Source organism: Mytilus edulis, chromosome 4, assembly GCF_963676685.1.
Source record: "Mytilus edulis chromosome 4, xbMytEdul2.2, whole genome shotgun sequence".
NCBI classification, from domain to species: domain Eukaryota; kingdom Metazoa; phylum Mollusca; class Bivalvia; order Mytilida; family Mytilidae; genus Mytilus; species Mytilus edulis.
Window position 1 is genome coordinate 12,530,233 of NC_092347.1, and position 13,391 is coordinate 12,543,623.

The window sequence follows — 13,391 nt, forward strand, 5'->3', positions numbered from 1 at the left end:
TCCAGGATATTGGAAAGAGGGGGGGCGAAGTAAATTATGAATTCGCCGAGCGGAGCGAGTATAGTGATATAGTTGCGGGACTTTTTTAAGGCTAAAAAACATAAAATAAGTGTACAATGAACTTTTCACACGGTTCCTAAAGTTGGGCATGTATATTTCATAGTTGCTGTAAAGTGTAAGGGTCGGACATTTTTGATGCCGTATTCTCCCCATTAAATGTCTATCATAAAATGATTGGATAGATCGAAAGCTATGTACTAATATATTTGATGTGAGAGTTGTCAGTAAAAAATGGACATGGACAATTCTCGTTTGTTTAATTTGTATAACCTCACATTTTTTGTGTGTTGTAAACAAGATATATACGCCGGGCTATCGATGAAATTTACAATACGACAAACACGAGTTAAAAACAAACGAACCATTTTTGTCCAAATGTTTGGTTGAAATGTTTCAGCCAACAAGGGAAGTGAGGGTTCAGAATTAACCAAAGTCTACGAATGAGTCTGAAAGGACAACGAATTTATGAATGACGGTCGACAAATGGAGACATAACGGTCACACCCAGCAGGCAGGTTGCAGCCGGGCCTTGAAAAAGTATTCAATACATCAGTTCGGCAAAACAAATATTCCGGTCAGATATGGCATTTACATGCAAACCCCGGCACCAAAAAATAACACCCGTTTATTATTCATCATGTTCATTTTATGCTAAATAATTATGTTTGAAATTTTTGTTTCTAATAGCAAATGAGTGGACAAACTTATTGTTTACAATCCAGATTTATACGACCAGAATTTTTGATTAAGACAAAAATCTGGGTAAGATTTTTTTCTCTCAAACTTCTCAGACTCCCCGCTCAAATCAAATACAAATAGTCCGTCCCTTAGACTTTAAATATATCTAGAGCTTACTGACTGGGGATCATTTTCAGCTATGTTATCAATAGGCTGGGCGTTTGGGCTTAAACATGTTTTCGTAGATAAATAATATTGTTGTGGAACTTTCACGAGAGTGCAATAGAATATTACTTTCTGTTTGGTGGAATTATGAAATAGAAGTCAGTACGTTCTTGCCCAATCCTTTGTCACTTTGAAGGTGTCATACTTGTCACCCTCAGCATAAGCAAGTGTTACTGTAATCTGAATTTCAAAATGACTGAATGACGTTTTTTTCGACGCACTGGTTAACTCCGCCGTTTTGAATCACATGACTTGGACATAATCAATAGTATATTACAGTAGCTACGAACGAAAAATATCGTTATAAGTTAAGAATTGTGGCATAAAAAACAAAATACACGGGAAATGGTAAATTTCACGAAGTCTTAGTCTGATTAATCATTTTTACAAATTTAAAAACAAAAAAGTCCAAGCAAAAAGGGGGGCGTACGCCCTCTACGCCCCTCTTTGGATCCGCCACTGCGGTCGGACTGAGAACATGTCATTTCTAATAACTTATGTTCCTGGTCGGGGTGAGCATAAACAACAGATTCACAGATGTAAAAAGAAATATTGTAACATCGTGAAATGAATTCAATGAATATTGTTGTCCTGAAATATTTTGCAATTTTGTTTCTATGTGTGTACTAGAAAAATGCAAAAGGTGTATTTATAAACAAAATTTTCCAATTTAATGATTTCTGATGTTGACCTCGTGATATAAACAAATACAGGAGGTCTACATATTTTTTTTAGTTGGGATGATTGATGTATTTTCATCATAATTTGTTCTCATACCAAATTAAATGTTCAAATTTTATTGTTTGGACACGGAGCATTTTTTGTATATGAAGTACAATCTATGTATATAAAAATACCGTTATAATATGAAACCTATCAGGATGGACATTTATTATTCAATTTCAAAGATGAAAAACACGTATCGTTATACATGACCGTTTACCGTTTTGTTTCTTATTTTTAAAGTCTTTCAAGGGAGATAAATTGTTTACTAGTGATTGTGACAAAATGGCAGGAGCTCAAATTATTAAAAAATAAAAGGATTTAACACCCGAAAACGGGCTGGATTTGAATGACATCTTAATGTTAGATTGATAATTGAACCTCACGCAAGTCTACGACTTCCATTAATATTCCCGCGTTTGGCAAATTTACCGATCTACGACTGCTTAGACCCAGTCGGGAATTTACGACCAATATTTCTCGTAAGTCGCAAATCGTTATTCTTTGTGAAACGGTCGCATATCGTTAAGATGGTCGTTCGACCTTTTTCACGATTTACGACCTTTTACGAAACGGTGGCCAGCTGCAGGACGCTTCCGGGCGCGGGATTTTCTCGCTGCATTGAAGACCCATTGGTGGCCTTAGGCTGTTGTCTGCTCTATGGTCGGGTTGTTGTCTCTTTGACCCATTCCCCATTTCCATTCTCAATTTAAGGATAAACATGTAGCAAAATACTTTTCAGGCGTTGGTTGAAGGACACATTTGATTCAGGTAAAGATGTATTGTTTGCATTTTTTATCATTTGACTTCTTTTTATTGAAACAGAAAGGTAAAGATAAGGTCACAGAACCAAATTGGTGTATTTCTCTGAAATCAGATTTCGAAGATGACCAAAAACCACATCCAAGGAGATACAAATGGTTCAACAGATATGTGTGCCATTTTTTGGAAAAACTTTCAGCAGAATATACCCCGTTATTGTCAAAAGAAAATGAAAAAGGTATTCAATATTTGTCGAATATGTATGTTGTTCAACATGGGTGCGTTCAATTTTGAGAGTGGACAACACATTGAAATTCGAAGACAAATAAAAATAAACACAGAATAACAATATGTCACTCCAACTCCGTTGAGGGTGCTATAAAATAAAGAAACCTAAGTGAAAATATCAATCTCAGGGTGCTATTAATTTAATCTCTTTCATTTAAAAAAAGTCCTTATATGGTAACTTATTGATGAAACAATTTTTTAACTATTGGCACCATCTTATATACGGTGTTTTCATTTCACAACTCGTTCGCTATGTCTGTATCTACTGTGACGTGTTAGATTTAAACGATCGTTATCCATGTATTACTGGTAAATTATTAGGTCAGAGATATCGTTACCACAAATTGAATTGGTATAGATTCTCGGTCAGCTGTATTCGCCCTCGACCCTACGGGTCTCGAAGCCAATATAGCAAACCTTGAATCTATACCAGTGCCAATACAGAAACGACCAGTTAATAACACTATAATACAATCCATATGTGCTAATCATAAATCGCTTTTAATTCTATTTCATTAACATATGCGTTCATGATGTTTTGACTTTTGTTCCTTTTGAATTGTTTGTTTGCCTAAATGTCTTTCAAGATTAATGTATTTTCTAATATTACTAAAATGCAATGTCATTTACAGTTTTGATAAAAATGAGAGTTCCAGTTTTGGTGATTGCGGTCGAAGGGGATCAATATACTATTCATCAGATAAAAGAGGCTGTTCAGCGAAACATCCCAGTTTTGCTGATGAAAGGTTCTGGGAAGGCAGTAGATTTTATCATTGAGTATTTACAAGAGTAAAGTCAAGTGTAAGTGTTCATCCTTTATTGGCAGTGCAATTAGTTCACAACAAAAAATCTGAAAGAGTGAGAGAGAGAGAGTGGAAATAATATTTTAAATCAGTGACCGAATATATACAAAAATGATTGTATCATATTTAAATATTTTACAACAAAAAGCTCATGTCTTATATCTATTAAATGTACGGTTATAATGATACAAACGTTCAAGAAACATGGATGATAACATACAACAGAGCACAATGTCAATATGGTATTCAATTGAGTTTACTACCGGATATTAAAAAAATAATAAGTAATAATCGTTAAAGAAATACGATCGGTGAGTGCCATATTTGGTCCCAATTATAAAGTTCACCGGATTTCACTCCCGGTTTTTAGTGGAGTTCGTGTTGTTTCTTATTTATTATTTATAACTGTTGATGTAAATGTTCTTTTGTTTTGTGAGTCTTGTTTACTCCTTGCTTTTGATTGTTATTGTCTTCATTGTTACAACACAAGATGTGTTTGACTTAAAGTCATGTGAAAAGTGTAAACAGGACTATTTGTGTCAAAGTTTTATTATAAAGCTTTTATTTTGACATTCCAATTTGCTATATATATATATAGGTCAAGATCTGCCGACTTTCAGACAAATTTAGGATCAGGAAACATACAGTGCAAGCTTTGACAAACTAAATATTTAAGCTAGACATGTAAAATGTCTTTTAAAATATTATCTTTTTTGTAGAAGTATGCGCTCTATGCTATTTGTAATATAGATATGATCGTTGTCAATAAATCTTAATTTGAATTGGAGGCTAAAGCCTCGGTCACACCTTACCGGATAGCTCGAACGGACGACTAACGGATAACTTTTTTTCAATCTGTTCATGTCCGTTAGACGTCCGTTCTTATCCGTTAGACGTCCGTCCATATCCGTTGCATGTCCGTTAAGCGTACGTTTTATCCGTCGACGTCCGTTCTGTCCGGTGGAACATTTTGAGCATGTTCAAAACTTTGAACGGACGTCCAACGGATAAAATGTCCGTTGAACGTCCATTGAACGTCCGTTAGGCGTCCGTTTTGTACAGTACTCGTCCGTTTCGTTTCCGTTTTGTATCTGTTACGTGTCCGTTATATATCCGTTGGAGGTCTGGAAGATGAATTCATCAACGGACTTCTAACGAACGTTTAACGGATAAAACGGATGTTGAACGGATGAGAAACGGACGTCTACCGTACGTATAACGGATAAAACGGACGATGAACGGATATGAAACGGATAAATGCCAATTGAAAATTTCGCGTCAGAAATGCCAATTATTAGTATGTCAGATTTCTTAAGGTTCATGAATTCTTATTATTCATAATCGATCTTAGAGTATAGACACGTCTTCACATTCAAACAGTTCTTATTCAGGCCAGACACTGCCCTTTAGCGGAATTTTGAAGAACAAAACAAAACCAGTTACACAGAAACATTTTGAATATTTATGCGATTTACATGTATTATTCTTGTCGCCTTTGATTTTCCGTATATCTTGTTCATCCGTTTTAAATATCCGGTACACTTCCGTTAGGTGTCCGTTATATGCGGTACTCGTCCGTTGGGTGTACGTTTGACATCCGTTCTGTCCGGTACGTTTCCGTTTCTCGTACGTTGCATATCCGGTGTGTGTCCGTTATGCATGCGTTACACGTCCGTTTTATTCGGTCAGTACATCAACGGACTCCAAACGGATAACAATTTTGTCAACGGACAACTTTTATTTTCATCCGTTAGGCGTCCGTTCGTGCTATCCTGTAAGGTGTGACCGAGGCTTTAAATGGATACTCAAAAAATAAAAAAAACCATCAAACATGTTACGAATATATATGCTGCATTGTGAATGTTCAGCCTCGGTCACAGCTTAACAGATAGCTCGAACGGATGCCTTACGAATGACTTTTTTCAATCCTTTTATGTCCGTTAGACGTCCGTTCTTATCCGTTAGACGTCCGTCTATATCTGTTCCCTGTCCGTTTAACGTACATTTTATCCGTCGAAGTTCGTTCTGTCCGTTGGAAAATTTGGAGTATTTTCAAAACTGTGAACGGACGTCCAACGGATGAAGTGTCCGTTGAACGTCCGGAAGACGTCCTTTTTGTACGGTACTCGTCCGTTTCGTTTCCGTTTTGTATCCGTTACCTATCCGTTATACATCCGTTGGAGGTCTAGTAGACATATTAACCAACGGACTTCTACCGGACGTTTGACAGATAAAACGGATGTGGAAAGAATGTGAAACGGACTTCTACCGGACGTATAACGGAATAAAAACGGATGATGAGCGGATATCAAACGGATAAATGCCAATTGAAAATTTCGCGCCAGGACTGCAAATAATTGGCATGTCAGATTTCTTGAGGTTCATGAATTCTTATTGTTCATAATCGATCTTAGAGTAAGAGCACGTCTTCTCTATCAAACAGCTCTTATGTAGGCCAGATACTGCTCTTTGGTGGTATTTTGAAGAACAAAGCAAAACTAGTTACACAGAGACATTTTGAAAATATATGCAATTTACATGTATCATTAATGTCGCCTTTAATTTTTCCGTAGATCTTGTTCAACCGTTTTATCCTGTACGCTTCCGTTAGCGTGTCCGTTTAATGCGGTACTTTTCCGTTGGGTGTATTTTCGACATCCGTTCTGTCCGGTACGTTTCAGTTTCTCGTACGGTGCATTTTCGGTGTGTGTCCGTTATGCATTCGTTACGCGTCCGTTCTATTTGGTCAGTACATCAACGGACTTCCAACGGATAACAATTTTGTCAACGGACAACTTTTATTTTCATCCTGTAGGCGTCTGTTCGTGCTATCCGGTAAGGTGTGACCACAAATACTATTAAAGTACACGATAAATATCAAGATAAGGGTTATCCGTTATATATGTGTAGTTTAGCTCTCAGACAGGATATATACTGTGACTTTCCCGGCGTAAAGCTTATATTCCCGTCGAATTCGGCGGAGGGGATATAAGCTCTAAGCAGGGAATGTCACAGTATTTACCCTGTCTGAGACCGAAATAACATATAATTTAGAAAATACAAAATACAAAGGCTAGTAAAAAACAAGCGATTAATCAATCAAAAACCAAATGCCTACAACATACATATATCCAGTTGATTAATGAAAAAAGGACAACAATAATGATAAGAAATACCATTGTCTCTTATTGTATGAATCCTATCCTTTTCTTTTCGACGTGTTGATCATACAACTTTACAAACGTAATAAAATTTACCTGCATCGTATTAGTGGCTCAATAACTTAATTAATGACCCCGTTTTATTTTGTTCACGAATATAGTTCCTTTTATAATCGTGTATTTTTTTTCTTTTCTTTCTCTTTATCATTCATTTGTTAGGTTTTATTGGGTGGAAATGAAAGAAAAGAGGTGACTTTTTTTATCATATTCATTTAAACTGATTTTGATATTGAGAGAGTGATTTGGCCATGTGCAAAACTGTAACATTTACAGTTTTCGGAACATATCTTGACTTGTCAATAGAGGTATGGCTATGTATTGGCTAAATTTGGAAGATGCTGGAGAGCAATCTTTATGAATGTTGGTTATATTTTTGGACTAGTACTGTACTGTACAAACACAAAACATTTGACAACAAGAATGGGTGCATTTATTCTAATGAGAAAAAACATTTAAAATAACGACTCTAGAGAACTCTATTTGATTCTCAATCTCGATCTTTCTCTATCATTAGTTGTATCAGAACTTTGATTTTTCAACCCTGAGTATTCCTTTGTGGTTTTTTTTTGTTATACATTGGCTTCAGGTACATGTATAGGGGTAGGGTTGAGTTCTCAAAAACATGTAAAACCCACAGTATTTACTTTTGTATGTTTTTTTTGTAAGATTAAAGTTCATTTAGATGTTTTGGAGTTTAGTGTGACATCCATTTTCACTAAAATAAGACAAATATTTGTTAAGGGTACCAGTTGAAGCCTGCCTCCGAGTTTGGTTTTTTCTCGCTATGTTGAAAAGTCATTCGAAGGAATTCGGTGTTGTCTGCTCTTTGTTCGTGTTGCCATCTCTTTGAAACATTCCTCATTTCCATTTTCAATTTTATACGACTATTCCCCATCTAAAATTGAAAAATCAGCCCCAATAAACAGTCTATAATGCTTTTCAACTTAAAATTGTAGCATACGCTTTACATGAAATATTCTGGGATACCATACGGCATATTTGGTTAATGCGAAACCAGTGATCAGCATGCTGAAGTTTCTTTTTGACAACATATTGGTAAATTCGATGGTAGACGTTTTTAATAAATTGTCCGCATTCCTATGGGAACGAAATGTGCTCGCCCTTTCCACGCTTTTCTACATACATATAGATCGGAAAATAAGACGATCGAAGAAGCCAGATCATTTAATTTCACATTCATATATTTACGATGTTTTTCCATTACCAATCCAAACACTTTTATTTGGGTTCCGGTAATATACCACATACAACTTGAATGAAACAGACAAGGCTTTCTCTGTCTCAATTTTAGACCTATACCGCGGGTTTGACATAATTGGACATTTCAGTACCAAAATCTGTGACAAACGATACGATTTTAAGTTTGAAATTGTTAATTTCTCCAACCTTAGTGTCAATATACCATCTACACCTGCATATGAAATATACATTTCCCGTCTCACTCGGTATTCAAAAATTGTCAGACTTTGTTAAACGTCACCAGTGTCTCAGCAGAAAGTTGATGAACTAGGGGTATGTCAAAGAAAGTCTCGTCCTTTTTCGAAAAGATCTAAGGGAAGATACCAATACCCAGTTGACAAATATATATATCAACTTCACAAATAATACACGATGGTCTAAAAGTATAGATTCTGGGTATTGACGTTGTTTATCATATAAATAAGGTGTTATAGCATTGTCTTTGGCTTTGTCTACATAGCTATAAGAAGATGTGGTATGAGAGCCAATGCGAAGACTCTCCATCCAAGTCAATTGATAAAATTTAACTGTTATAAGTCAAAGTACGGCCTTGGTTCACACCGAACAGCAAGCTATAAAAGGCCTCAAAATGACTGGTGTAAAACTAATTCAAACAGAAAAACCAACGGTTTAATCTATAATAGAAAAAAACGAGAAACGAGAAACACTTATGAACCAAAACAACAAACGACAACTACTGAACATCAGATTCCTATATGCTTTTTTGTGTTTTCTTGATGAAATATTTCTTTGTGTTTAAAGTGATCGAGATAATAACACAATGTTTACTGCTGAAACTCTATTTATAACATTTTACCTATTATGTCTGTTTGTTCTGTTGTCAATATCATGAAATTTCATGCGAATGTCAAACAAGTGAGAGGTTTTGCTAGATAAAACCAGGTTTGATCCACCATTTTCTACAAAAGAAAATGCAAGTCGAACAGTTGTTATTCATTCGTTTGATGTATTTTATCTTATTATTTTGCCTTTTGATAGAGAAATTTCGTTTTGAACTTTCCTTGGAATGCGGTATATGTGTTATTTAACTTTAAAATATATCGCACTTTTTTATAGTGAAAGGGAAAACATTCTGAAGGTAAATGCGCCACTGCTATTAGGTATCTATATTCGTTCTGAAGAAGTGTATGTGAAATTGCAGAAGAGAATGGCGAAAATACAGGAACTCAGCCATCTTGTGAGTAATATAAAGAACAGTAGTTTTTCTACCTCAGGAATAGATTACCTTAGCTTTTTTTGGCAAAACTTTTAGGAATTTTTGGTCCTCAATGCTCTTCAACTTCGTACTTTGTTTGGTCTTTTCAACTGTTTTTATTCGAGCGTCACTGATGAGTCTTTTGCAGACGAAATATAATAATAATAATGTTTTTCTTTTTTTTTTACTTGAACATAAAATACCACCACTGCCCTTTTATCTTGAATGTTGATCTCCATCTTTTGTTGCTCGACAATATATACTTACATTATGAAACATAATTCATTATACATATTTCAAAAGAACAAACAAGTAAAATATATAATTTAACAAAACGCATTTGACTAACAAGTCGAACCACTGACATTCTTGAACCCTGGTGACTCCCATTGACGATTGCCAAATAAATTGATAACGAGATGTATTATAAATCTTAATTGAAAACAATGAATTTGCGGAGAAGATGGTATACCGCAAACATGAGATGCACCATATCCGGATTTCGACAATTATTTTTTTCTTCATTGATGTTAGATATCGATACGGTATTTAGAATACCATATAATTTACCTCAATTTAGGATAGTTTCTTGAGTTTAAAGAGTCGATCTAGAATGAAAAGGTCATATAAACCCTAAGGAAGATATAATACAAGCCCAAACGAAAAAATATAATCAAGTCTAAAATGAAAACAACGTTCAAACCTATGATTGGTTTGGATAAAAACTGCAATTTTTATACGTGTGCATGTAAAACAAAATTTCTTGGTGCAGGACAAAAATACAGCACAAACAACATTCTCTAAAAGACTAAAAAGTGATAAGTGTATTTTAACAAAACGCATTTGACTAACAGGTCGAACAACTGATGATCTTGAACACTGCTGACTCCCATTGACGAATTCCAAATAAATGTGCAATCGACAATTTCACAGTAAAATCTTATAATTGTAACACTAATGTAACGGAAAAATACCGCAGACCTATAGTGCTCGAGAGTAGCATTTACTTTTACGTCAGTGCTAACTTTAGAAATTGCTTCACAACTGGTAGCCCTAATGATTGACTTTTATATATAAAACAGTTATGATTGCTTTAAAAAGTTAAAATTGATGCTCATAAAACGTGTTTGAATCCAAACAAAAAACGATCTAGTTATCTAGGAAATAAAGAAGAGAGAACTTGATTTTCTCTGTAAGCCAAATATAAGACAAAAGGATTTCAAGGTAGAAACAATTAACTATATGTGTTTTCATAACTTAAAACATTTCCTTGAGCGTACTCATTAACGACTTGTGAAACATTGCATAAATTGAGAATGTAAATGGGGAATGTGCCAAAGAGACAACAACCCGACCATAGAGCAGACAACAGCCGAAGGTCACCGATGGGTCTTCAATGCAGCGAGAAACTACTACACCCGGAGGGGTTCTTCATCTGGCCCCTAAACAAATATACCAGTTCAGAGATATCGAACGTCATAATAAAGTCCAAATTATACACATGAAACTACAATAAAAAATCATACAAGAGTAACGAAGGCCAGAGGCTTCGTTATTTTTAAACTTTAAATTAATTTATTATTTAATGAAATTGTTGTTAAATATGATTACAAAAATATCAATGATTTTGCTTTTCAATTGATCATCACAAAAAATCTAAAAATTGGTAGATATGGTAATCTAAGTCCTTATAAAAGATTTAAATAACATGGTTTTTTTTAGTGGAAAATTGATTTAAAGGTGATTTTACTCCAAATGAAAATATGTGCTTAAATAGCTGATGATATTTGATGTAAAATAACTCTGTTTATTCTCATCACAATTTTATCTATATGTGATGATTATTTAACCTGGCCATTTCTTAATTATTTCTCATTAATAGTTATGAGAGGTACCAGGATTATAATTTAATACGCCAGACGAGCGTTTCGATGTAGCAACATTAATGTGTTTTATCTATTATTTTTTGTTGGAAAGGGGGTTAAAAAATACGTGTTCATTTTGTTTAGCAATCAAACAAAGCAACAAAAAATAAAGTTAAATTGTTTGCGTCATTTGAGTTCTGACAGTAATATATACATAATCTTAAAACAAATAAATGTCTGCCTTGACCAGTAGAATAATTCAGTTGTTGATTAGGTGATACGGAAATAAACTAAAAGTAGTTGATTCCTGATAGACACATGAATCCAGATGACACATGAAGTATGCGTTATATGCATTAATATTTCACACACAATAACAATTAAACAGTATATACAGTATAAGTTTACTAACCCGTCGTATTGCTTATGTTATTACAAATCCAGTAAATAGTCTAGTTCAGTAAGTTACATTCGTGGTAACAAGGGAAGTGGATTGTTGCGACATATCCGATATCATCTGTGAAACGGTTATTCCATATCGGTCAACCAACTCGCAATGGCGTCCGTAAAATTTTCTAAGGGATGATTTCAACTTCACCATTTGGAACTCTTGGTTTAATAGCTTCCTTATGAGCATCAACCCCATATTGAGGAAATCATGATAGGAAATAAAAGCCAGGGAATATCGTATCAATCGGGAGATAAATACTCCGTATGCAGACGCTGCTTGAATGTTGCTACATAGAAATTAAAAGTTCACAACCGGAAAGCTGAAATCATCTCTTTTGTGGTAAAGTTTTGTTTTCAACCGACCCTCATTGTAAATTTATAGATGTAGGACAAGATATGAGGCAGACTTAACAGAGGGACGAACGATACCAGAGGGACAGTCAAACTCATTAATCGAAAATAATCGAAACGCCATGGTTAAAATGAAAAAGGCAAACAGACAAACAAAAGTACACATGACTCAACATAGAAAACTAAAGAATAAGCAACCCCAACCCCACCAAAAACTAGGTGTGACCTAAGGTGCTCCGGAAGGGTAGGCAGATCCTGCTCCACATGTAGCACCCGTCGTGTTGCTCATGTTATATCAAATCCGTTAAATAGTCTAATTCGGTAGGTAACATTCATGAAAGGGAAGAGGATTATAGTTACCACGTTAGGAACATATCCGATATATTCCGTGAAACGGTTACTCCATAGAGGTCAATCAACTCGTGATGACGTCCGTAACATTAACATCAACTTCACCATTTGGAACTCTTGGTTTAAGGTTTATGTACCCTTCTGTAGCCATTTTTGTACGAATTTTTCAAACCTCAATTGTATCAAAACTAAAGATATAATAAATAATAGAGATATGCCATTTAGTACATGTTCCAATGGGAAACTTGATGCAAAGCATTATTTTTTACTGTTTCATTGCATTTGATAGAAAAAGAGGACTTTGTGGCAAATAAATCAAGATTTTTATAGAAAATCCACAGCCTTTAATACAGAGATTTTTGTTATAAAATTTGAAACATGAATTACTCACTTGATTTTCTATGATGTGCTAGTGTTTATATTTTACAAAAAGTTCTAAGTAACCTGTAAATTCCAAAACACCTCGTGCTGAGTCCCTAAAGTCGAGCGCACCCTAAAAGGTGTACTTGATTTTGGCCATATTTATACTTGTCTTAACCAATAACTACATTTATAAACTTGTTTTAAGGAAATCAATGCTAGCACTGCATGCAATAATCCTATATCTATCAGTCATCAAATTGCCAAATATGAGAGTACAAGGATAAAGGCTGTGGATTTTCTATAAAAATCTTGATTTATTTGCCACAAAGTCCTCTTTTTCTATTAAATGCAATGGAACAGTAAAAAATAATGCTTTACATCAAGTTTCCCCTTGGAATATGTACAAAATGGCCTATCTCTATTATTTATAATATCTGTAGTTTTGATACAATTAAAGTTTGAAAAGTTCGTACAAAAATGGCTACAGAAGGGTACATAAACCTTAATAGCTTCCTTGTGAGCAACCCCTTTATCAAGAAAATCATGATAGGAAATGAAAGCACGGGAATATCGTACCAATTGGGAAATATGTACCCCGTATGCAGGTGTGTATATCTGTTGTATCTGTTGTATTCTTTACCTTTAGTTCGATGAGATAGATGCTTTCAACATAGTCACTAAATTTTAAATTATTTAGTGAAAGAACATCATCTATATAGCGGAAAGTAAAGTTAAAGAATATGGCTGACTTCTTATCTTTCTTCATAAATTTTTT

At 34.7% G+C, this 13,391-nt stretch overlaps 1 protein-coding gene across 1 annotated transcript in view; it reads left to right on the forward strand.

Annotated features, from left to right (window-relative positions):
* The window catches only part of LOC139518982 (uncharacterized), a 48,279-nt gene that overhangs the window by 5,058 nt on the left and 29,830 nt on the right, over nucleotides 1-13,391 (forward strand). Inside the window, exons 4-6 of the mRNA XM_071310692.1 lie at nucleotides 2,512-2,686; nucleotides 3,369-3,537; nucleotides 9,098-9,218. Of these exons, the coding sequence (XP_071166793.1) occupies nucleotides 9,189-9,218 (30 nt within the window). The 5' untranslated portion in view covers nucleotides 2,512-2,686; nucleotides 3,369-3,537; nucleotides 9,098-9,188. The remainder of the gene's footprint in view (nucleotides 1-2,511; nucleotides 2,687-3,368; nucleotides 3,538-9,097; nucleotides 9,219-13,391) is intronic.